Here is a 27,345-nt window from a genome sequence, read left to right as displayed (position 1 = left end):
TTGCCATCCGCGTACAGCCTCAACATGTCATGTTCAGTACTTTCCAAAAACATCAATAACCTCATAATGACTTATCCTGCGTACGCTGAAAAGAAATCTAAACTGTTATCGTAAATATTTCAAAACAAGTTTGATAAATGCACGAATGTTTCATAGCTGCGGTCCACATGAAAAGCTCAGCACTGACCCATAATCAAATATGCAGCCAGCGAGCTACAGAGGCTAACTGAGGCACACAGAATTAGAAAGCATACGTGTGTTTTCTACATGTTCTCAATGTACAATGTTCACTTGTGCTTCCGACCTGCTCAGAAAAATATTTGGCAAAGGCAAACGAGGCAAAACTTAACACAGCTGACACAGCATGGAGATAAAAAAATTAAAAAAAATCTAATTTACTGTCTGTTTTAAGAACTTTTTTCCATAAATAAGGACTGATAATGTACATAATTTATGTGTTTTTAACTTTAAAGACACATATAAGACATTTATGGAGAGGAGTACATATTTGGGCTTTAGAGGAGTTTAAGCCTCTTCACTGTATAGCTCGTAAAACTAGAGCCTGCACTGATAACTATGCCAGAAGTTGTGGCATCGTTATAAACCAGCATTGAACGGCTTTTCAGCCACATTTTCAGTGCTGTTTCTCACTTTTTAACATTTCCACATGCAAATAAACGTCAAAATATCTGATTTAAAGAATGGAAAGTTCTTCATTTTAGAAATTCCCCCCCCCCAAAATATTTTTCAACATTGTCTGCATGTTCTTGGTGTTAATTAGTGGATTTGTGATGGCCATACAGGAATATATAAGTGCATCTTTGGAGAATTGCCTATCCTGTGAGAGGCAGAGAATATCCTAAAGTAGTCGCCTTATCAGCCTGAGATACCTGTCAAAACTCCGGCAAGTCCTAATTGACACCTCATATGAAATCCTGATAGACAGCACAACATGTTGTTGTCCAGATTGGTCCAAGAACCTGTGAACCGCCGTGTGCTCGGTAAACTGCAGGAGTAATTGGACCTCGAGCCAGATGGAAAATAAATGCTTTTATCGCCGGTGGCATAATGTGCAGTGATTGACATCGAAAAGCAAGGACTTCCATTTCAATAATCTCACTTTAATAAGAATTCATGAGGGCGGTTTGCCTGATTTTCCCCTCTACGGTCGTGTATGTGTGTGTGTTTCTGATAGGAAGAGTGTGTGGGTGCACATTTGTACATGTGCATGATTGAGACGCTGCTCAACGTGTGAAGGAGGAGTGGGTGCAGGAAACACAGACAGCAAAACAACATCAAATATCTTAATTTCACTCGTGGGCTGCCGGACCAAAAAAAACAAAAAACAAATTAAAAGCAGAAATGGGCTGTTTTTGGTGCTCCTGTGTACAGACACCAAGAGATTGTGTAAGAGGAACTAATGACATACAGTAGATGACACAACGGCCCTCTAGTTAGTCCCATTAGCTTTACTAATAAAAACTTTAAGACATTTCTCACAGCAGTCTAAAATCCCTTTAGCTGAGGTTGCTAAGGGCCATTTTTCTGTGCATAATGCTAAGCCATTAAAGGTCTACTGTTCCCCTTAATCAGCACCAGTTCATAAATGCTGTATTATTTAAGACCGATGCCCCCTTTCACCAAATTGGCAGTTAGCAACCCAATCCAACCACAAACTCAAGCGGATTACTCGATTCAATGCATGAACGCATGCATGCATGAGCACAAACACAAACAAACCCGCTCCCACACATGTGCACACTTCCTTTGCATAACATGTCGACTACAACTAATGAGTGCCAATTCAACGCTGCAGGCCGAGGCAAGAAAGACACGACTGCTCTTAATCCAGCAGCTCCAGGATGGAAACACGTAATGATAATTGGAGCATATTATGTTAAGGGGTCGAACAATTGAGGCATCATCCCCATCTAGACACAAGAATAGAACTCAAGGCATCCACACCTAAGACGCATTCCTAATCGGTTCACTTTTATCTTTGTTGATATTAAACCACACCCTCACTTTAGGTCCTGCTTTTATTGTAACCCCCCCACAGAGGAAGATGTCAACAATTTCCCTTTTATACATTGCAAAAAGGCTGTTCGATTCTTCACATGGCAGCCTTGTTTACCGTCTTGTAACACGAGCCTTGTTTTGGTGTCTTCTTTCATTTAAATCCGACGGCTTGTGAAGATAGGGTGGGACGGATGAGCAATTTGTTGGCAGGATAGGAAATGAAGCTTCCTGCTTTTTATTGCGTTGCTGGTGGGATCACATGACACTGCAGGGGATGTGTGGCTTGCGGAAAGACAAAAGTAAGCCCTGCTTTTTTTTCAGATGCCTCCATCGCAGACATACAGGTTTAATGTATGTGAAGGGTTGTCTGATTTACAATAAATCAAAGTAGAACAAATGTCAACTAAAATAATATGAATGCAATCCACACAGCCTATTTTAAAATACTTTGTAGAGTGTACAGTTGTTTTTGCTGTGCCTCCTCTGCCTGAAGATTGCCTCAAAATTAGGGATAAAATATAATAATCAGAACTAATAATCTAATCTGACATCTCAGTTTTACCTGGCAAAGCTCCAGCTCCTGGTAACGATGACGTTTTCTTCTTCTTGTGTTTTTTTTAATGGAGGTTGGCAGACATATAATAGGTTCATTACCGCCACCTTCCAATGGGAGTAATGCATTACAACCGAGCACCGGTAAAAACAAGGAGAAATAAGGAAGCACAAAGTACGGTAACACCACCAATACTGCACATGGCGGCACCAAACCACCAGGTAGCACTCTTTATTCAGCCTGAAAATGGTTTCCCGAAAGCCTTAAAGAAATATCAAAATCTGAACAATTTTATTGGAGAGCATAGCGTTACTGTGACCTTTACTTGGGAAAGTCTATTATCGTGGTATGGTGCAGAGACCCCAATGACTCATGGATTTTAAAGGGAAATGGCACTTTTGCAATGAAGCTCAGTTATGTGACCTATAGATGTACTGAAATGACACAGTGGCAGGCAAGTGAAGAAAAAAAGCAGAAAAGAGGGGAAACTGAGGTTGCACAGAGTCCTCTGGCAATAACTGAAATTTCAGCATGAGAGAAAGACAAATTATTTGGTGAGGAAAGAGAGAAAGGGGGAGAGAGACGGTGGCTTCTAACAAAGCCGACGAGGGGGAAAAGTTGAAGGAAACAAAAAGAGAAATGAGAAAGGGGAAGTAGAAAAATGAGAAAAAAAGTAGGTGTGAAATTCTAGATGAAGTAGTCATTATGCTGGCTATTGGTTGAAGCATCATGTGGTTGTGGTGCATACACACGGGCATCCATCCAGCCGAGTGGAAAGCAGGTTGTGAAAGACAAATATGCTGACCCAAACCCATGATGTTCCGCAAAAGTTAAGAGCGGTTTCGTGTTTGCACAAAAAAACATACAAAAGCATAGCTGAGAATTCAAGTTGACTAAATCAGGCATGTAATGTTCCTCTTTTTCAACCCCACAAAAAAAATGTGAACGTGCTGCAGTCAGTGTTGTGCGTTTAACCGTTTCTTCCCTTTTAAAAAGTGTGTGTATTCATTTCAAAATGTACTGAGCTAAAAAAAAGAAAAAAGGTCGGCTCTTAAATTTACAAGCCGATCTAATGTTTTTGGTGCAGGGTAGTTTCAAACGAGCGCATGATAAATCATGATGCCCAAATGCATCAATGTAATGTTGACTGGATAGAGATGACAACCCATTGTCCTGGGGTTTTCCTCCAAGCCCCTTAAACCACTAAACAGATGGCGATCCACAAAATTGTTTCCCCTCACAAGAGAAAAAAGCAATGTAGCACTGAAATCTGCCAACACTGTGACGCGACAACTCGACAGGAATATTAAACCCTCCAAACGACACCAAACTTAATTACTTTCACACTGGAGTGGTGTGATGTTTGCGTCAGTAAATCTTAACACTTATTTCCGTTTCTCAACACGATGCACCTGCCCACCGAGGAGTCTGGAACGAACCCTTCACTTCAACTTGAGCCTAAAAAAAGGTTCATACCCCCCCCCCCCACCCCCCTCCTCCTCTATGACCACTTCTGCAGCCCCCCATAAATCCTTAACGACAAACTCTATAAACTTCTCTGGACTTGAATATTTATGGATGCCTGTGGTTCCCCAGAGTGTCGTTTCCTGTCTGGGGCTCAACACACAACAGAAAGTTCTCTGGAGCAGCTCTAGGCTGTTACAACTCTCATGGCGAAAAGAGCTTGCGAATACAGACGTGGTGGTCTGCTCTGCTTGGGCCATAAACAAAATGGCCCCCTGCGGTAAAAGAGGAGTTACATATCAAGAGTTTATACAAATCCACAACACGAGCATGAACTAACCTCTCCAGCTGCCTGCGGCTCAGACACCCGTGGCTCCGGCCGCTCAGGCTTTCCGATTTGAATCAAACTTTCGTCTTTTAATCAAACAAAGGGCTTGCCAAGTAGCAAAAATCACCGGAGGCTGTATTTTCTTTCACTATCAGAACTTTTCTCAGAAGTCCAACTTGTACGGCTGGCCTCACAAAGTCGATGAGTTCAATCATCTGTCAGAGAACTATAACTTACATTTCATATCTTAAGAGTTACGTTTTTAAACATTTAGAGTATTTGAGCCTCTCAGATGACCTTACAGTTTGATCGGTGATAAATAGTTGAATGGTGAAATGCTGTGTTGCACAAACTGTTGGCAATGCTTTGTAATTGTAATTGTTGCTGTAACACTGGCCATGATGAAAGAGATAACCCTGCTCAGCCTCTTGCTGAGTGTTTCATACGTCTCTGGAAATGTTTTTTTTCTTGAGAAACAACATTAGAGGAACATACTGTACGAATGCTACGTTTTCTACACAAGGAATTCCTGATCTTTAAACTTAAATGTGGTGCAAGTAATAGTACCCTCTATAATCTCTTTTAAAAACATTAAGGTCCTTTAAGATGGCTGCACTACTGAGAAAAAAAACAACTATTTCAATGTCTCATATTTGATCCTGTTTTTTCCAGACATGTTTGCCAGAAATAGTTGACTCTGATTTATAAGTGTCACAACATGCGTCAGGTCAAGCTTAGTCGGGGGCTTCCCCAGGCTTTTCTTATCGTGAAAATCCCCTGCAGACACGAACACAGAGAAAGAAACAGAGGTTAAATACAAGCCAGAGACGATGTTGTACAGAGTGTCCAGACACGGCTGATATGGAATAACCACAGGCATAAGTAATATGGTCAAAATCCTCTACTTAGCTCCAATAAGTACGAAGATAGGATGTTGAAAACCTCAAACCAGGAACACGTGGCCACCCATCGCTGAAGAACAGCAAGAAGCATCTCAGCATCAACTATCTAATGTAGCTGGACTCAACTGAGTTCACAAGCTGCCTGCCGGTACGGCCTAAAGATGGGAGTTGTGTACGACATCGCGATGACTGCTGTGGGGAACACGAAGAGAACCGTCCCGGTGGTTAAGGGTGCAAAGTTAGACGATACTCGGTTCAGGTCGGGCCACCCTGTGAGTTCAAAACTTCTAGTCTATGTCTCCTGACACTAAAATTGTAGAGCGTGACGCCCCCCCCCCCCCTCCTCCTCCTCCTCATCCCCCACCCTCCCGTAAACATGTTGGCAATACAGAAGCTGTCGTCTGTCAGCTACAGCATGCTAGCAAGGCGTCGTGTCTTGACAGCTGGCCAGACACCGCAAAATGTATTTAACAAGTTCTACATGTTAACTCACACGACGCCTTTTAATCATTCTTCCTGCAGAACTACTGCAACTGCATGTCAATCAAAACCTCGGTGGCTTTGTCCTGTGACAATTCCAATTAAACCTTTTCTAACTACGTGTCTTCAGCGCAGAGAAAGGCAGCATTACTTTGTGAAGTTCTTAAGGTGAAATTGCACAAACAGTTCATGGTTGAGGTTATTTCTAATATGATGCACTTGTCTCAATGGATCTTTTTTTTAATTTTCTTTCTTTTATTCTTAAGATTAAAGTTCAGAGTAAGTATATCATTTCACTGTCTCAACTGTTAAAATCTCATTTCTGGTGAATTTGACACTATTGATGCCTTCTTGTTTTTCATAAAAAGAAAAATATATGAGCACATAATTATCATTTGACCAAACTTCCATATCGAAGTCAAAACCATCTCCATGACAACTGAGCAACCATCTACAGAGGAAGGCTTCAAAATATTGTACAAAACCTTTTGGAAATAAATAGTTTTCTCTCATTTTGCAATGTTCTGGTCAATCAGTTTTGCTAAAGGATAAATTGAGCAGACATTTATTTGTCTTCCAGTGAAATTAAATACCCAACAAAATAAAACTACTTCACCACATCACTATAAAAACAATATGAAAATTCCATACTGTCGTAAATCCGCCCTTTTAATTGATTAATAACATTTTCCACAGTGGTCACATCCATCCAACAGGTAGCTACCACAGTATGAACAGTCTCTGATATTCAGCAAATTTAAATCAACATTTGTTCATTTTGGAAGCTGTACATTGTTCAATTGCCCAAAAGTACTTAATCATATCCAGTGGATGTACATTTTGAAGCTCTGGTTTTTGCGTGTTAATTTATGCGGTATGGTTTATAAATGGAGGGAAAAATAATTGAAAAAGTCTGGGTCGATGATAATCTTGAAAAGGGTTTCATGAATATAATTCACTCGTGCTTTTCAAGAACTTCTACTCCTTTACAGTTTGGTGATAACTCCTCCTTCGAATTATGTTTTCAGGGGCTTCAGAGGCCTTCAGTGCCTTTGGATAGTTTTCAGCGCAGTTAGCAGAAACCTTGCCACACCTCGTGAAACTCTGACACTGGACACAGTTGTGTTTTGTCATGTGTTTGCAGAGGTGTTAACATATAGTAGTATGGTGGAGGTGGCACAGCTTGTGCTACTGTCCAAGTCGTGCTGTTAAAAACCTCTGACCTTGGTGAAAAAGCTGCACAGTTTTATAAGTCTCTTAGCACCTTTTCACAGCAGTAATGTTTCCCTTTCACTTTTTCCTAATAACTTTCAGCCCTTCTAATAACAGTAATCCCCCTATTTTTATTTTTTTTTCTCCCTCTGATTCATAGGTAATGCATCTTTAAAGGGGAAAACACTATTCATGGAGGTCTGCCAATACCCAGCTGAAGAAAAAAAAAAAAAAAAAACCCTGAGTAATTTCCCCCTGGAGTCTGTGAGAGTATTAAGCCAATCTGACAGGCTGAAAATGAATGTTTGTTAGATTTTGAGAGGTGGGTGGAGGATGCAGTTGGCGGGAGCGCATGTGCGAGGATAGAGGGGTGTTAATGTGTTGACATGATTACAATAACAATCAACCAGATGCTGACAATACTTCGCATTCCCCTCCAAATATAATGCTGTTTTTTCCCCTCATATGGGAGCGACTGTTGAGTGACTGCGCTAAACTGCAATCCTTTACATTTTCTTTTCCAGTTTCCATTTAAAATCTTGCGGTGAGCGGCAAAGAGTTCACCAACAGGCTGTGTGTGAGTGGGCAATTATGAAGACCTGCTTCACTGAGCATGTGGTTTCCACTGACGAATCCATCCACAGCCCGCAGCGAAATGCTATTTTTGAATTCTGGCCCACTGTGACATTAACCTTGTAACACTGACATCAAAGTTCACAGAGTGTGAAAGGTTTGATTGTCCATTACAAGCCGCTGTGGCAGTATTCCCCTGGTTTTGAGTGACAGCGCTGACAAGCGCAGGAGGAAATAATTTCAAGAAAGAGTGCTATAATATTATCGCAGACTAAGAAAAACATCTCGGTGAAAAATATACAGCACATTTCGGTCAGCCAACTCACGTGGAAAAGATCATCATGTGAATGCAGAACATGTAGGGCTGATGAAGGGCATCGAGACTCTGACACTGTAAGCTAACACCGCCGTCAGCACGGCAGCGATTGGGAAATAACAATTATTACTTCACCCCCGGAAAGGCATTAAATAAACAGCGGCGCTCAATGGGAATCTACTGCGTGTAGCAAACAAACATTGAGCAGAAAGTGAAGAAAACTGCTCCTGCTTTTGTGGCTGTATGTGTGCGACTGCTGCACTTTTTTTTTGATTACATCCAGCTATCCAGTCAAGCAGCAATCGATTATGATGTCGTCCAGTGGTTCGTGAACTGCTATCTAAGGCCTCAGGTTTGGTATGTCGGCCATCAGCATCTTGCTATTCCGGAGCCATCCATCGGTTTTGAACCGCCGCCGCAGGGCCTCGAGTTCGGATTTTGTCTGTTGCCATCTTGTTGGCGCCGAGCGGTTTGGAGCCAGAAGTGATCACATCTGGACAATCTGGGGAGGAGCGAGCGGTCGATCTGACTCCATATGATTGGAAACTGGAGGACACTCCACCCTGCCCATCCGGAGCAGAAAACTGACTGCACCACAGGCCTGTCAATCAAACAGACAGACAATTAAAGACGGGATTATATTTAGGTGGACCATCAGAAAACTAATTAGAAGGAATGACTTCAGATAACAACACCATGATAACTTGGGAAAAGATTTATTGACTGTGTATTTCATGAGAGAAGTTGAATATGAGTCTATGGAGGTGGAGGCTTTTTGGAGCCAGCGCCTCGGTTATATTGCACTTTATGGCTAATTTACATCCACTGTTATATAAAGTCTATGAATCTGACTCGGTCTCACCTGTAGTGGAAACCTGTCTGCACCACAGGCCTGTCAATCAAACAAACGTGCCCACAAGCATATATCCAGTTCTATACACAGTCTATGGCTAAAGTACATAATCAGACAACAGAAACCACCATGCACATCACAAAGCACTGTTTCACATTTAGAAATGAAGGAAAGCGGTGTTCTTGTCTTTTTCCACCACACCTTACCTGAAGATGAAGACCTTCATGGTGGCGAGACGTCGCATCCGTTCCCGCTGTTTAACTGCGTGTCCTCCACAGATCAACTTGGCTGAGTCGCTTCTGTTGACCTGAACTCTGTCAGCTTCCTCTGAGCTGTCAGACGGTTTCACAGCAGTTAACTGCTGCTGGCTCAAACCGAGGACACCGGCTGACGCCAGGTAACTTTTTCTTCATTTAAATGTGTTTCTGAGAAGCCATGACAGACGCGTTAGTTGACAATTAGCGGGGTTATAATAACATAATAAGATGCAAACTTACTCGCCTTCCGCTTCAGTAGACTTGGACGAAATAATTACCTTCTACTTGTGGTGCTACTGCAATACCACCTTTCACCACACAAACTGACACGGAGCGACCGTCACAATCTGGGGGGGCGCTGTTTCACCAGTTTACGTCCAAAATATGAAGATAGTGTTATGCGGCAAAATTTTAAAAAAACCTAATCAAATCTTTATTGAAATAGCAGTAAAGACCAAAAAAAGCAAAAAGAAGAAGGTTAAATAAGTAATTGGCCCAGTAAATAAATTAAGTTACTATATACATTTTATGATAAGGATAGTAGTGTTGTATTGATTATCCAGTGATAAATGTGTGTACAGAAGGTCAACTTAATGGTTTGACTGATATAAATTTTAATAGACCTTAAACCTTTTATCACAATTTTTATTCTGGCTCCTCTGCTCTCCTTCTGATAGAAGTAATAAGGTGAGTAGGAAGGTCTAATGCACATGCTGTCAATTATGTAATACACAGAAATATTAATGCAGCTTTATGAAAATGCTTCCCTGACATTAACTGCTGTAAACTGCAATATTCCCTTTAAAAAACCTTAAGATACACTGTATATCCAACATAAAACAGTGGTTCAGAATAGGTTTCAGTAGATAAAATTGCCTCCCTCCTTCTCTTTTTATTCCATAATTAGTTTAATAAAGACTAGTCAGGCTCTACTTTGCAAAACTGTAAAAATCAGCACTCACAAACACACACATGTATAATGTCCCAAAGCGTTACTCAGTTGCGATTATGTGGAGGTTTTATTGACTTTCTAACAAACCAAACACACGCTATAGTTTCCCATTACATCGATAAACAGACAGCAAATGAAGGAGCTCATTTCAAATACAGCTACAGTCACAATCAACTATTTTCAGGACAAAGTACAGAGGAGCTCAAACATCACAGGACTTTATTAGCATCCACAGTGTCTCTGCTAACAACTAGTGAATAAATAATGTATGGCTTTTACCCGACTGCTGCCTGGCTATGAACAAAAATGCAAAATAACTTGGCTGATCTCCGCGAGGCTCCGGAGCAAAGAGCTGTTTACAAACTATCGGAGAAAAATAACCAAAATTGTAAGAGCACAGAGACCATTTTAAGCATCTAATAATCTACCGCGGTGAGAGAAAGATGCGTGCATCATTAACACAATTTCTTAAATCTTGTGCTGAAAACATTTCCTCCTGGCCATCTCCAAGGGCAGCATCATCACACAGTGTTTACTTCCATCTTGGTCGACATACGGATGCTCTAATCCTCGAGGCCCTGCGCTCACTGTTTTTTTTCTCAACCATCTGAGCAGATGTTGTGGGACAGGAAGTCGAGGCATTGTGGGGTGATTTCAAGAACACTATTCCCTCCTTTTACAGAGAGTGATGCAATGCTGTGGTGGTGAATCATCTGTCATCTAACACCCAAAGCAGTGATTAGTATGTGACTACAAATCCTTCAGATATTTTACTTTAATTCCAAACAGTCATGTGGCAATAAGGTGGACCTGTCAGCAAGCCAGGTTGCATTGTGGGAAGTTGTGAAACCATATTTTCTTCAGAAACACTGTCACGAAATAACAAGCAGTCATATATACAGTATATCTGGTCTTTAGCGTCTGTAGTCTTCTACCTCCTGGTCGATGACCTTTGACCTTTGTCGATGTTCCCTGTCCAGTGAACTGTGTGTGACTGATGTTTAACAGTTGATTTCAGGATTAATTCAGGCTCTTGTCCAAACTCACCGCCTTCTCACAGGTGCTTAATCTACTGTTTTCTAAAGAATAAACTTTCATGCTCAACTCTTCCATGAGTTAACGATAACTCTCTTAAGGAAAGGTAGCCGACGCAGACAGACCAGGCACAAATATATCCTCCAAACGGTGTCGCCCACTTTCATCGGCTACGGCGTCGAGTTTGTGTCCAACTGTGAATCAGCTTTAAAACAAATAGCTTGAATGGGTATTCCAGGAGCAATTTTCTGCATAGTTTGAGTCAGACTAAAAAAAAAAGTTAGCATGAACCTCAGAGACACAATAGCTACATTAATAGGACATGCGCCGTGTTGAAATACACCACAATTATTTTAAGGTCATGCTGCGGCGGTGGTTTTATCAGAGAACATTTTGACAGCAGTGAAACTGGACCAGAATAGTGGAGGTGGAACTGTTAGTGAGATGCTCTGTAATGCAGAGGGGAACTCGGGAGTCTGCTGATAACTCTCAGCGGGTTTGTCACTAGACGTGTGACTTTCACATTCATGTTGTCATGTGAGCCTTTGCTCACATGAAATTATTGTTTACAGCTGCTTTAGTAAGAACTGAAAAGTAAGAACAAAAATACAGATGTTTAAAAACACAACCAAAAGCATCCCAGCTAACAAGACTGAAGTCCAGATACTGTTTCACATCACTTAGGTGATTTCCACCTCTGCAAAGAAGACTTTAAATACAGAGGTATAATTCACCAGTTAAGTGAGGGATTAAAGAAGCTGAGAAACAATGAAGGTGGGGAAAGAGAGCTAAACTAATTAAGATCTCAATCACTCAATTAGATTTGAGCAGGAGAAACAAATGGCAAATAAATTCTTTCATCATAACAACCGGTTTAATTGCTCCAAGACGGAGCACTGACATCTGGCGTGTCCCCTCCAGACTGCCGAATGTGTGTGTGCACGCGCGTGTGTGTGTGTGTGTGTGTGTGTGTGTGTGTGTGTGTGTGTGTGTGTGTGTGTGTGTGTGTGTGTGTGTGTGTGTGTGTGTGTGTGTGTGTGTGTGTGTGTGCATGAACGCACACACATTCAGAGCGAGAGGGAGTGTTTGAAGGGACTGGAAGGGCGGGAGTTCAACGATGAGTGTGCTTTCACTGAGCCCTGACTGTGTTTATGAGCATGAAGCTGCCCGGGCGCGATGGAGCAGCTGCCTGGTTTATGCATCCGCACTTCACCCACATGGTCAGCGGAGAGTGGTCGAATTAATGGGATTGGGCTCCGGGTTTTCTCGTGAGAGTGAGTGTTCAGACAGAGAATGAGGTCACTCAGTGTTTGATAAAGAGGAGATGCGGTTTAAGGTCGACACACAAACATGCGGCCTCGCTCGTCGAGCGCCTGAGAGAGTTTTTCGCGAGGCAGAGGAACTGCGGTGGTGGCCTCAGGTGCCGTGCCAAAAACAAAGACAAACTCAGAGGGGAACTGCCACGGTTTCTCAGTACTCAGCTGCACCGTGTCTTGTTGTGAGTCTGTCTAACCACTTCCTCATGCTGCAGGCACAAAGGTCAGGGTTCACACAGGTCCTCTGACAACCAGAACAAGCTGCAATAACAAGTGCTGGAAACGAGACGTCTTCTCTTTTTTTCTTTTTTCTTTTTTTTTTTTATCTTTGGTTACTACCTTTTTCCTTCCACCCACAACCCCTTTCTATACCTTCCTCCATCTATAAGTCACATTTTTCAGTGAAATTGTCTCGGAGGGGGCCTCATTACTTACAGCCTCCATGCATGTCAGCGTCATGCTCACACACACTGATCTTTGTCTGGAGTGAATAAAGCTCAAAAACTGGAATTATTGCCTGGAAGACTTTTGAAATGAACCAATGAGTCACAGATTTTTGAAACAGCTCTCATGCGTGAAGCAGGATTTTCTGCACAACAATGATTACACTGAAGAAAAACAAACATAAAGAAACAAATAAAAATGGTTCTATGATGTTCTAATGTAAAGTGGTTCCCTGATTTTTATGAACGCATATTAAAATACAGCCTTCTCAGAGAGGAATGGCACAGACCACAAAGTCAAGTCCACTCATTTTGTCAGTTCACAAAGGGATCGCACCTCCATCAGGATGGAACAGATGGTGATATGCTGCACTCTGCTGGTTAGGACTTATACTGCAGCCATAACGCGACACTTACTGAAAACTTTTATAACCACATGCACACCTAAAATGTGTCATCATTTCCACAAATACACAGGGAAACTACACATGTGAGCAAACCTTTAACTTTTAAGGTGTAGATTGGTGCATCTATTTGAGGTATAGGAATTGTAAAAGCTACAATTACACGTAAAAAATAAAATTCTCCATATGCTTAATGGTTGCACTGTATTACAAAACCCAAAACTAAAATAAATAATATTAACACATTTCCAGCATCATTTACTGCTGAGCTGCTGGCAGTTCTGACAAATGAATACTGTCCCGATCACAAACCCCCCCCCGCTGAATAACACTGAAGGCAGTAAGCAGGACATATACAGTCGATTTTCCACATAAATTTACGCGCGCCAAGTTATTGCTTTAAAATAACAAGTCCGTTGTGTTTGATTTTAATGTGAGCCTTGATTTTTCTCTTTGATTTTGTCTCAAATAGTTTCAACATCATGGAAAAAAAAAATCGGTTTTCCAAACCTTTTAACAACATCACATAAAACTATTTATATTCTCTTTGCTTTCTGGGTGCTCAATAAAATCAAATAAACATATTAATGGTGTCTTTTTTTTCACTTTTCCTAATAATTCAACCTGACATATTAATCCCTCAGGAGTTTGGATGTGTTGATAGGATTAAGAACAAAAGGTAAACTCTAAACATTTCACACATATTGGTTTGGCTCTTTATAAGATCCTGTGATGCATTTATGAGTCCTAATTTAAGTGTTCTGTTGGCAGGTTGTGCACCGACTGTTTTTTTAACTGATAATAGTTTTGGCAGCCACAAACGAAAATGTGTTTTAAATAAATAGTTCAGTTAATCATGTTTTTCACCATGCAGTTGTTCATCCTTCGCTCTTAACTTGGGCCGGTTGGAGAGTTACACAAGACGCTCTCTGTTGACGTCATGAAAGATTTTGCACTGAATGCCTAAAATTTCTATTCAAACAGATCAGATATACGCCCACAAGTATGTGACAGTTCCTCCCACAAATGTCCAGAAGCCATCTCAAGCTGCAAATACCACACTTTCTATAAACTATCAGCATATGTATGATTGCACAAACATGACAGATATCGAAAAAACAAGAACATAAAGTGTGATGATTAAATTAAAAACACGCCTCTTCTCCAGAGCACCATTCTTGATGCACCAAATGTTTGAGGCTATCTTGCCCTCGTCAGGCTGGTGTCTGAGATTCACTCTGGTTCCTTTATAGACAGCTCAACACGACATCATCATGTTTAAAAACACTATATTAACTTACTTACTATAGATACAAAAATCTATAGAAGAAATCTGCTGTATAAAACCAGAAAAGCAAAACATGTATTATTGCAACCATCTTTTAAGAATATTCTTTCGCAAATACAATTATCTATATATTTCATTTCCTTATATAGTATTAATTTTGCAATAAAAGGCAACACATTTTGTGCTCCATTGACCCCATTTTCCAAAAACAAAATAATAAAAAAAAAAGCTTGCAAATTGTTTTATTTACATTAATCTTTGTTTATTCTTAACAATATTAATCTATCCCTTGACTAAAAGTACAACTATAGACAAGTGGACTCATAAAATGTCCTCAGGTGCTCCTTTTTAATTTCTAAAGCGCCTAAATCAAACTAAACTTCTTTTAATCTCCATCTATTTGACAAATATACCTCCTAATTTCCAATATATATATATATATATTTAGAAACAAAGTAAACGAAAAAGAAAGTGCCATTTCAGCTGCCATAACACAACTCGGTTTCAAGTAATTACCGGCATGTTAAAGTTATTCAACCTGAAGTGGAACTCACATTAAACTTACTGTGACAATCAGATCCAAAGGGTCTGACAGCACCAACACAAACAACACAAAGCAGATGCAGCGCGGTGAAGAAAGGCTGAATGCTGGAAGTTGTTTGGTCGCTGAAGAACCAGATGTTTACATTTGATCTTCCAGCAAGCAGCAGTTCACCATCCCAGAGGGAGCATGTTGGTATTAATAGGTCAGAACGGTGTGTGTGTGATATACAAGTCGGCTAAGTGGGTCAGAGATGCGGTTCCAGGAACGCTCTGCTGGTGTATTTGCACTTTTCTGGTGAGGGTGTCCATCGAATGGCTTTGCTCTCGCAGGTCAGCTTCAATATTTGTTGTACGGATGATTTATAAATATTTCCCTTTGGTCTCACCAAGGGCGAGATATCATGCCAAGGGGAAGCTCTCTCTGAAGTGAGGCCATGAAAGTCAGGCCTGTGAGGTGCCTGTATGAGAGACACACACTCACACACACACACACACACACACACACACACACACACACACACACACACACACACAAGACAGGCGCGCGTACACACACACACGCACACAAAATCTACTGTTAAACTCTCCTTTCTTTCTGTCACACGCACGCACACATACACACACACACACACACACACACACACTGATTAGGTGAACAGGAGCACTTTCTACTCGTCTACAAACTGGAAGGCCGGAAACCTCCAATCAGAGTGAATTTGCATCAACGCTCAAAGACACAGCGAGGCAGTCATCATCCGACCAGGCTGAGATCACAGAAATCCAAACACCTCAGCATCCTGCGATGAAAGACGGGACTTTCTACAATTTCAAGACTCCGTATTTAAAGCCTCAACTTGTCCTCAATGAGAAAAAGGAGCCGCAATCAAATAAGGATACCCCTCAGCGGGGGGTCGTGAGGTGAAGTGAAGGCACGTCTCTTCCAGCCGCAGCATCAAAAGGTTAGAGGCAGTGATTCAAAGAAAATGTCATTCACTGTGAGGAAACATCTCAACAGCCAATTAAGATTTTATCACTTATTTATTTCTGTAATTTCTTTTTCTGGCAGTCTACACAGAAAAGTAGAAAAGCCGATCTGGTATTGGCGGAATATTTCAGTCAAAACAAGAAGATCTTGTTAAATATATTTCATCAACTACATTCATAATCTCTGATTTTAAAAAAAAAATCCCACATTATATGTAAACAAAGACAATGATGCAGATGCACATTTTTTTTAAATAAATCGCCTCTTAATCTTGATCAACGTCTCAACAGTTAACTGACATCTCAGTGGTGTCATCAAAGTTTGAGTGGTAGGAACAATTAAAATGTTATTAGTCCATGATGCAACTAGTATAAGTACTATAGCAATACCACATTGTGAAGTATTATCAGCAAAATTATCACAAGTACTCCTCAACTAGGACTACTATTAGTATTAAAGAGTATTAAAGGATGGCTTCTGACAACTACTCTCACTGTTGTTTTTATCTTTTACATCTTTGTCATCTCTATCTTCTTGCATCCAGTGGTTTCAAATAGTTTTTTCTTAATTGTTTTTTGTTGCTGTTGTTTTTCTATATATTTTTTTTAATTGTTCTTACTTTGTATGTTGTTATTTTTTAAGTCTACACCCACCTGTCTCATTAATGACCTGCCAATCATCTCTTAAGTGCTTTAAACTGCGCTAAAGTGTATTAAAGTGCTTTATAAATACCTGTGATTAGTTATGTACTTTCCACAACTGATAATATCACAGAATATATACTTAATTGTTAATCTATCTGTATATTTAACACATTACAATTCCAGTTACCACTTGGCTAAAAAAAAAAAAAAAAAAAAAAAAAAAAATGTAAATAAAAATTACTTAATTTTAATCTGATCTAAACGCTTACTTGGCAAAATTTCGTTAGTAAATGACCAAATGTGTAGTAAAGTCAAAAAACGAATACAGATGTCTGTTTTACAGCCTGTTTACATCTTGTGAATTCCTGCTCAGAGAAAACGGGTTCCTTTTATGTGTCTAATTAGATGGTGTGACAATACAGCCTTGTAGAGCTCGTTCAGATCTTTACCACCAGTGCCGTCCTATAAAGCTGATTTGAAGTCAGGCTGAGTTAATATCTACGATCCAGCATGACAATAACTCAGCAACCGAAAGCGCAGCTTGAACAGGAAAGAGGTTTTGAGTGTTTGACCTTTTGACCTCCCAGCTACTGAATCCCTGGTCTGTTGAGGAAATGAACCCTCTGAACAGGTTTATCATCATCAGGACACTACAAAGCAGAGCTAAAAGCTAGTTCATGTTGGTCAAGAGGCAGTGAATTTGGCAAAGAGCTGGATGCTCTGAATTAGTTTCAGTCTGCCCTGAAATAAAAACAACCAGTGACTGTTGCCCAGTCGGATCAAGAACAGAAATATTGTTTGTCCATTCTTTAAATGCAAATCATCTTTTGAAGTGTCCAGCTGTTGGTTCATCAAGAAATAATCCAGCACCAAACCCAAATAAAATGTTTTACCTTTCTGTTTGTCTGTGGATTATAACAGATAGATTGGGTCGGTTAGTGAGCTTTAGGTGCTGGTAGGTGGATTTTGTGAGCTTTGGATAAAGCCTCGCTGGCTTTACGCTCTTTACACTAAGCTAGGCTAACATGCTGCTGACAGTGTGTATCCCCAAAATATTAAATAATTCCTTTATTTAAGCAACTGCGGCATGTGACATGGCACATGTTCCACCACTTACGCTTTTGTGCTACCGTTAAAGTAATAATGTGGTACTTAAATATTCTTATTTGCTTGATACAAACAGAAGCTCGTGGTGACAACGTTGGGGAAGTCGTGTGCACTGTAGATGCTCAGCATTCAGGTGGTTAAATGGTGGCGACGCCATTGTTAGGGAACGGACAGCGTCAAGAAGCTCCAGAGGCTAACAGATTAGCAAGGTAGCAGGCTGGTATTTTATTACGTTATTATCATTTATATTATATTAATTTAATTGTATTAGTATTGCAGGAAATGCAAAGGCCCAACAGACAAAGGGATTATTGTCAACATCAAACTTCAGACATACATTCGTCAGACTCTAATGACACCATTAAAATGCAGACTCATTTGTTCAAAGTGGCCTTCATGCCGCCTCATGAGGTCTGATGGTTTTCATATAATTTGTTTTTTAAGGTCTGCTGTTGCATCTTTTTATTGTCCGTTTCATTTTTTTTTTCTTTGTGATTTTGCTCTGTGAAAGGTATTAAACATACTTAGCTACTTATTGGTACTGTGAGAACTTTTTCCAAACAGAGTCCTAAATATCCTCACAGATCAATCCTGTGTCTTAAACCTGAATGACATGTAACTTATGTCATTTACATGCTTTGTGTCAGTGGTCTGGTTCGGCCAACCCAAACCACCACAATTGAAAATGGAGCGGCTCCCAAACGCCGACATCAAATCAGCGTCAGTCCTCCGCATTCGCAGCTTTTCATCCGGACCTCATCACGGAATCAAACGCAGCCTTTTCCAACCGCACTAACAAGCTCGAGCTAACACCCTCAGGCCTGACCCAGTGTCTTTAAGATGACTGAAGCAGCCAGTGGCGGCCTCAGACGTGTTTCCAAGCACCAAGCAACCCCAAAAGCCTTATCCTATTAAACCACATACACTGTCTCATGTGTTGCGCCACGACCAGACATGCAGAACTGGGGACGTTTTTCCGTTTGAGAACGAGAGATTATTGTAAAAGAAGCGGTGGGAAGGATGACAGTCGGGAGGGAGAGGTGGCGGTTTGGGGGCCATCTGGTTCTTGCTAAGTCAATGAAGGGAGGAAGAAAAGCGGAGCAGATACACTGAGCATTAGTGGTTAACCAACTACTAATGAGGGAAAAAGAAAAACACTGAACTCAGATGAAATTGTTTAGCATGCAGGGGTGTACAATGTCCTTACTGGGTTTCAGGGAAAGATGGCCAACACTCACGTAAGCCTCATGTGTAATAACTAAAGGGATAAAAAAGAAGAGGAGGCTGGGCCTGTTTCTAATCTGTCTGTGCGTGTGTTTTAACCGATCCTCAGAGCGAAGTCTGTTTCAGTGCATGTATCTCATACATGCACTTCCACACTTTGGATACAGCAGAAGTCCGAGGCTCTTGGCTCCGGTCTCGTCTTGGCATGTAAAGCCTGATCCCTCTGCCAGGGTTTGGGGCTCTCTGGTTTTCATTCCTCTGATCGCCTCTCTTCCCTCGTCTACCCCCCCTCCCTCCTCCCCCACCACCACCACCTCCCCCCCCTCAAAGCTCTGGAATAAATCCTGGGAAATGAGAGGGCCTCCTGCCCCCTCGCTGCTACTCATTCCCAGGTGTGCAAATCCCAGGTCAACCCAGGATCAGACCGTTACACTGCCAAAGTGTTAGGGAGAAGAATAATAAATGACGGTGGATAAGAAGTACAGAGGGACGCGAGGCGAGGAGCGGGAGAAAGGTGAGAAGTGGAGAGAAAGAAAAAGAAACAAGATGAAATAAAAGAAAGAGATGGAGAACAGGCAGAGGGAATGTGAGCCATGCTGAAACCATTCAGCTCAAATCAGCACCATGTGTCCTCCAGAGCCTTATTATCCCATAAATGAACTTTATTGAGGCAACAAAGTGCTTTGGAGCTCTGCAAAAACATTAAAGGGGCCTCGCCTGTCTCGGCCCGGAGCCAAGAGGAGTCCAGTTCCTCAAGGGACTAATGAAAAAAAAGCGGGGGCCCCTGGCCTCGTGTTCGCTGCCCTCGGTGTAGCCTCGCAAGCTGGCCGGGCCGGCACTGCCTGAGTAATGGCCTATTAGTGACAGAGAAAGAGTTAGCAATTACACCAGGGAGACAAATGTGGCACGGACCTCCTGACTGACCTGACCTGTGGCATTAACCAGGAAGGAAGGATGAGAGACAAAAGGTAAAACAGCAGGAAGGAAGGAAGGAGCCGGGAGAGGGAGGAGAGGTGAGGCGATGATGGGACAGACAGGCGAAGCAACAACAACAACAACAACAACAACAACAACAACAACAAAAAAAAAAGCCTGTGGCAACACTAGTGATCAACAAGTAGACATATGACTTAAAACAGGACAAAATGGGGGACGAGACTCAAACAAATTGATACAGCAACAATAGTAACAACAAGAAGGAAAGAAGAAAAAAAAAAACTGGAAAAACAAACAAAAAGCAGAACATGTTGGTCTTTTTGGTTACTTGCAAATTCTGGTGGGATTCACATCACTCGAGGAGAATATCATCTGGTGAGAGCTGTTTTTATGTGGTGGAGTTTTATGTAAAAGGTTTCATGCAGTTTGAGTCACCAATTTACACACATCAAAACACCACGCAACACGCTGGAGTTAAGTTTCTTTGACAGGAACTGCTGCCGATCAAACCACCAACGCCGTGATTAGTCGACCTCCTGTATCTGCGGTCCTGTTGTAGACGTGACTGCTTTATTATTTGTCATCTATATTTAGCTCACATGTTGTATTTTGATCAATAAGGTTGTGTAAATGACCAGAAAACGAACTGATAAATCGAAGCTCTGTGACGTTAACTTTCCCAGTAGAAAACTGCTGGTTGGTTCCTGCAGACCATAATGACCATCTACAGTGTGCCGTGTGCTCTGCACTTAAAGGGAAACTCCACTTATTTCACACATCAAAGTCTGTTTGCAGGTCTTGGGAAGCACTACTGTATATGGGGGAAGAAAAAAAACACTTTTATGAAGCCTTTTGTGGCTCCACGGGGAGCCGCACACAGTCTCATAAACCGCCTCGGGTGATGAGGAGTTTGAAAAATGAAACAATCTGGGTGTGTTTAGTTAGAAAGAGGAGAGGTTATCAGGCTGCTCCTCGTCTCTGCTGGGGGTGAGCAGCTCGAGGCCACATGAGCACCGAGTTGTGGATAAACGCTGCAAGTTTGGACAAAGAGGAGAAAATATTCTGCCGCACTGATTTTGATGTGCGGGACAGTTATAGATGAATTATTCTAAATAAGTGGAGAGCTCCTTAAACTTGAAGCCATCAGGGACAGACCAGTGGATTTGTTTCATCTTCCCACGTAAGAGAGGAAGAGAGACAGTCACAACACAGGTAATGAAAGTGTGTGACAACAAAAAGCTCTCACAATCCCCCGTAAGACACGAGGGGAGGCCTCCGAGTTTCTGTACGGCTAACGAAGCGCAGCAGGAGCTCCTCCAGGGAACAAATGCCAGGAGGAGGACGGGGCAACCGCCGAGGTGGAGGACCGCTGTGAGAGATAACAAACGTTCGTGACTGCGAGCAAAGATGTGGGCGTGCATTTGATGTGTATATAACCACCCGCCCGGCTCCTCAGCCAGCTCACCACTCATGAGGCATGCAGTGGACGACCGGGGCTTATTCCAACATAAATAATGTCTCTGATCCTTCTCGGGATGACGAATTTTATAAAGATGGGATTCTTTGCGGTCGGGAAAGGGGTTACACTGGTTAACCAAGCGGCCACAAGTGGATGTATGGGACTGATTAGGACCCTGGAAATGAGATTAAAGAGAGATCTACCAACAGATTGAATTGTATTTGCCATAATTGCTGAGAACAGCTTATTCAGTGCAGACCGCAAGAAAGAGGATCATAAAAGCAAGGAAGGAGGAGGAGGAGGAGAGGAGGCAGGGCTGCCACTTGAAACTGCCGAGCTTTTCTCAAAGAAATCAAACCCAGGTCAAAGCTTGTATCAATTAGAGGGTGTGTACATGGTGCATGTTTGTGTGTGTGAACAGAGGACGGGATAACAGATGGATTAGCTCGAGCTCATAAACTCCAGTTCTGCTCGGATTTTTTTTTTTTTTTTTTTTTTTTCCTGTATTAGTAATCTTGATTATTTCCCAAAGCAAAAGGCCGATTCAGCCCTATTGTGCTTTTTTTTTTCTTTTTTTTTTTTAAAAAGAAAGAAAGAAAAATCCCCCTGCACTTGGTGACTGCCATGAATTTATCTGAAAGGAGATAACCAATACTGCTCTGACCTCTGTTCTCAGCATCGAGCCAAAAAAGAGCTTTAATGAAAAATAAATCTTGTGTGGAGAAAAAGAGCAACAGACAAATCAATAGAGGCACGGGCTCAGAGATAAAAGTGAGCGCCGTTGTGCCAAAGAGCTACTCGCTCTCATTCCTGGGTTGATTGTGCTTAAAGTGAAACCACATGAACTGAGCTGGGAAGCAAGAGTGTGTGGAGCTAAAAGTACACACACGGCGTACTGCAGCGGCTCAAACCAACCTCGACAAACGTGGGATTTCTCTGCAGTCATGACTGAAAGAGCAACCGTCAACAGAATCAAAACTGCTTCTCGACACAGACCGCGTGGGTGTCGTTTGATCAGGTTTGATTGACATGACCCGCAGCTGCCATCCAGATGACGTATCCTGATTGGTGCGCAGACGTTTGTGAACACCGCCCATTTCCACCAACTGAGAAAAAAAAAACGATGAACCAAAAAAACACACACACACACCAAGTCGTAAAATAACCGCAACTCATCCGACTTCTGTTTACGCAGCGCTTCATTACGCTTAGTAAGAAGCTGATTGTGCAAACAGGTGTTAAGCACTTTTAACATGACAAGACAGTGATGGAAGATAATTAAGTACATCAACTCAAAGTACATCTACTCAAGTACTTAAGTAGCTACTTCCGTGCCATGCCGCTTTATACCTCCACTTCTATACTACATATATATAATATATATATACTATATATAGGACATGTTGTACTTTCTACTTTCTTGAAAGGTTTAGGTACTTTTACCATGAAGATTTGACACAATGGATAATATATCAAGCTTTTAAAATACAACACATTATTAAAGATTAAACCACATTTCAGATGTCAACAAGTTGTTCACAGCTCCACCAAAAAGTGTTGGTTTTTTTTATTCTAATGTATTTTATTTCAATACGTGTTCAAATAAAATGAGATTAAGCACTAGAATTTTATTTTTTTAAATCTGAATTTAGTTTTTTTTTCCATTCCTCTCCTAGTAATAATCTGATAACCCCTGAGATTTATCTGCCGTTCTTGTAGGATATATATATTAAAAAAAATGGGATATAAAGCAGCTACAACATGCTGTTTACACACTGATGCCTCAATAAGAACAATCTGAACATGCCACGTCATGTCAGGATACTTTTTCTATCGCTGTGACTTTTGTGTGACCAAATTAAGAGACTACAGTTGTGCTTAGCAGCTCTGTGAGGCTGTACTTAGCATGCTGACATGCTCTCAGTGACAATGCTGACAAGCTGATGTTTAGCAGATGGAATATTTTACCATGTTCACCTCATTAATTTAGCGCTTTAGCATGTTAATATTGTTGAAGCTGATGGGGGAGGGGTGGGGGGGTGACATTAGTTTGGCTGATGTTTTGTCGTAAACCAATGTACCTTACAAAATTTTGAATTTGACCACATCCTGTTGCCAGATGAAAATACAGTTGAAGGCTTTGACCAGCTGGTGGCGCTAGAGTCCTGAAAAGTCAGAAGGTAACTGAAGAGCAGGAGGATTCCTCCTTTGGTGAACACAAAAGTCTACACCACATTTTAATCCAGTACAATGTTGAGTTAGTATTTCAGTCTCCACATGGCGAGTGTGGCCAAATGTTCCCAATAGTTTTTTTTTTAGTGCCCTTAAAGTGTAAGTAACAAAATACACGGAGAATATTGTAGTTTTCTATGTTAGGTACTTTTATTGATTTTGTTGACTGATTAACAAACACAAATATTGTTTCCAAGGAAAACATCCAGTTTAAACAGATTTGTTTAAAGGTACATTTAGATTTAGAGATTTAAGTGGATTCAGTTGATAGTCTGTTAACGGTGGAGGGACGACGGGGAAGAAATATCCAAACAACACGTGTTAATCCTGAACATCTGCAGAACAAAACGCAATCAGTTGGTGTAAACAGAGTTTCTGACCGAAGTATAAAAACAGAAAGGAAAGAAATTTGACTAAAGTGAAGTGTGTTAGCTGAAAGGTAAAGACAGGAGTGCTTCAAATATCTAATCATTAAGGGGGAAGTTTATCCACATAAATAAAAGGGATCTGTTCTATTCTTATCAAACGGCATCCTACAGTAAACATTACCCTGAACATGTTTTGTGCGGCTCTACTTCCAGACCTGCTGAATATGAGAATTGTCACACTGTAGTACAGTAATTAAAGTAGTACAAAGCTATGAAAAATATATATCGGTGTAAAGGCACAAAGAGACTCGCTCGTCAATCACAACACCACTACACAACACCATCAGGAGTCACACAGAGCCGGCTCGGGGGGCACGCAGCCGCTGCTCTCAGAGAGCTGCGAAGTTCAATGTGAGTTTGGTTTAAATGTCGTCATGCAAAGCAACAACTATTAGAAGATAAAGACAACTTAGTGGGGTTTTTTTTCCTCATTTCATATTCTCTTAATCATCTGTGAGCTATTTAACAAATTTGCAGAGTATATGCAGATATTACAGTTTTCCAAAAACAACAGCTGCCTGCCTACCCCCCCCCTCCCGGGCCGCAGTGATTATTACCATTTCTATCAACTTGGCCTGCCAAGTCTCACCACTAGAGGACACTCTGGTTTCAACAACAACAAAAAAAAGAAAAGACGAAGTGCCACTGCAAACTGTAGGACACAGCAAGAGACCCCCCCACACACACACACACACACTTCACACCGCCTCCACTCAAACCCAGCGTGACCAACGCACAGACTCAACGTCAGCTGACTGTGGGACAGACGTGACCGAGCGCTCTCCCCAACTCTTCCTCAAACTGTCTCCAGCTACTAAATAACGGCCTGCGGTTCTTGGATTTGGATCGACGTCAGGTCTTTGGTATCCGACTAGTTTGGACCTCCGGAAGACGATACGCGTCCCACAAAATGAGTCGGGACTCAAAAGGAGAAGAGCTCAAGTGTAACGACGGACATGAGCCAGGTTAAAGGATCCGTTCACATTTTTTTTTTTTTTTTTTTAAATCGGTTTGAACACTGTTAACACGAGCCCGTGTGTATACCGACTGATTTTCTGACAGCTGTAATCATTTCTTCTGTTCGCACTGCCTGCGAGCAGATCCTTCTCAAAAGCTGTTCCAGTGATGAAATCTTCATTTAAGAAATAAACTCCAGGGTTAATACGACGCGTCAGCAGTCCCGAGTTGGTTTGAGTATTTTAGTTACAGTGTTTAAGTTACAGTGATTTCACTATAAAACGGACTCTTTTTTTGTTTCCGTGCCTCCCCCGCAGCTCAGCAAGGGAACACTGGAAAGGAAACAGAGAAAATACAGATTTCAGTGTGAAAAGACTCTCCTGCCCGCATCAACTAAACGTACATGGAGTCAATCAAAGGATTTCATCTTACTGAAAGAATTTTGTCTTTAATTATTTTCTGGCTTTTAAGTTCTTTGTAACAACAGACACAAAATAGACAAACAAATTCGATTACCATTTCGTCTTCAACTGCTTAACTTTTACATTGCCTAAATATAAAATAAACAGCAATTTTGTTTTACTGCAGAAGCCATCAGACTTGTAAACAACCACAGCAGAATAACAGCTCTGTTGAGCTTCTGTATGGACTGATGACAACACCTAGACTGCGGCTGCTAACTACCCATTTCAACAATGTCTATAATTGTTACGTTAGTAATTTTTCTCTGGGTGTCAATTCATAATTGAATGCCTGTGTAACTGTTTTCACGCTGAGAAAGCAGTGTGAGCAGGAGGAATGATTACAGCGCAGAGTTCAACTCCGTGAAAGTACATTTGGGCATTTGACGTTTAAAAAAAAAAAAGTGAACTTGTCCTTTAAATTGAAGCAAACGACGCTGTTAAATATGAAAGCATTCGGCGTGAGAACTGACTGTCGGGTGGGAATGTGAAAAGTGGTCTTTGTGTTCATGTCCAGTTCACAGGTCAGCTTTAGGGAGCGTGTAACTCAGGAGAGGGATCCACATTTCAAATAACTTCTTCGTTACTGCATCTGAAGGGTTGAAGCTGCGAAACATGCACACATTCGCATTATCATTTCTAAAAGAGTTGACAGAAATGTATAGAATTGTGTTAGTAGATGATTCGGTTTACGCTGGTCAGTTTGATACAGGATGTCGGCTTGAATTGATATACTAGCACGTAGAGTTTTCATTTCCTGCGTTGGGTTGAAAGGACACATTTATACCTGCAGAGACTTTTGATGTTTGGGGATTAAACTGTGGAAATACTACAATAAAAAAAAATAATGGACTTCTGGACAGCCTTTTTGGATAAATTGGTGGACAAACAGCCACTAGGGCACCCACAGGGGCCACAGCAGGGACACTTTACAGCAGGACACGTGAACACAGTGAATCCGAGTCAGCAGGTAGCATCGTGTTCGGAAGCTTCAACACACAAACTCCTGTCTCATGCGGATGATCTGGAGCAAGGCGGCCTGGACGTCCTCATCCATGTGGCCCTGGGAGAGAAAGAGTTATTCCATTTGGTATCGTATTTTCTCACTGTTGAAAATTCCTCACGTCAGAAATCAGTTTTGCATTTCAGTCTGCAATTATCAATCTGCTGGACATCGTACTGTTCGACGTCCCCTGTTGTGATCAATGAATTTTCAGCCTTTCCGACATCCCGTTTCCCCATTAATCTGAAGAGAGCCTCAAAGGCCTCACGGCACTTTAGTGTGAATGTCGTCTGAAGAACTCTGATTTGAATAGTGACAAAGTTGCTTTGAAAGCAACGGGCATGAGTTCCTAAACCCGTTTTCCTTGCTTACTACATGTCATTCGCTGGTTGTAGTTGTGTGATTGTTTACTGTTTCAATGAGCACTGCCAGAGTGTCACACAAGCCCTCAGTGATCAGTTTCAGCTCTCAGACGTTGGAGCAGTTTGAAGCTCCTGTTTTTACCTCCACATCTACAGGGATGGTGGATATGCATGAAAAACCAATACGATTTGTGGAGGGACGTTTTTTACAACAAGTTAGATGTGGGAAATGCTGCAGGTTAATGTTGAAAACTGAAGGATAAACACCAAACAACAACAACAAGGATCACCGAAATGGATCTTCGTCTCAGCTTTTAATGATACCAGTCGGCTTTTATGCAGTTAAAGTACATCGAGGAAGATTTGCATCCGTTCAATTATTCTTCCACGTAATCTAATCGCGGAATCTCAGAGTTCAACCCTTCTTATCATTGTTGCTCTAAACAGAGGTCATCAATAAAAGCCTCGTCTCCACTGACGGCACCGGCTCGGCTCTACGCGCTTTTTTTTTAAAAATTTTATCTGGTGCTATTTTAGAGGTCGCTTCCGTCGTGCCAGATGAGTCGAGTTGATGCCAGAAGGTGACGTGAAAACAATGCAGCCCAACGA

General features: G+C 41.4%; 1 protein-coding gene across 2 annotated transcripts in view; it reads right to left on the bottom strand.

Moving 5' to 3' along the window:
• Positions 1 to 23,650: 23,650 nt before the first annotated feature.
• The window catches only part of uacab (uveal autoantigen with coiled-coil domains and ankyrin repeats b), a 44,525-nt gene continuing 40,830 nt past the window's right edge, over positions 23,651 to 27,345 (bottom strand). For both annotated transcript variants that reach the window (XM_069174409.1, XM_069174410.1), the window contains one exon: positions 23,651 to 26,434. In XM_069174409.1, coding sequence (XP_069030510.1) covers positions 26,363 to 26,434 — 72 coding nt within the window. In that variant the 3' untranslated portion in view covers positions 23,651 to 26,362. The remainder of the gene's footprint in view (positions 26,435 to 27,345) is intronic.

This window comes from Embiotoca jacksoni, unplaced genomic scaffold, assembly GCF_022577435.1.
Source record: "Embiotoca jacksoni isolate LCO1_2020_lvr unplaced genomic scaffold, fEmbJac1.0.p SCAF_6, whole genome shotgun sequence".
Taxonomy (NCBI): Eukaryota; Metazoa; Chordata; class Actinopteri; family Embiotocidae; genus Embiotoca; species Embiotoca jacksoni.
Note: the sequence above shows the minus strand (reverse complement) of the source record. Positions and strands in the feature narration are given on the sequence as shown.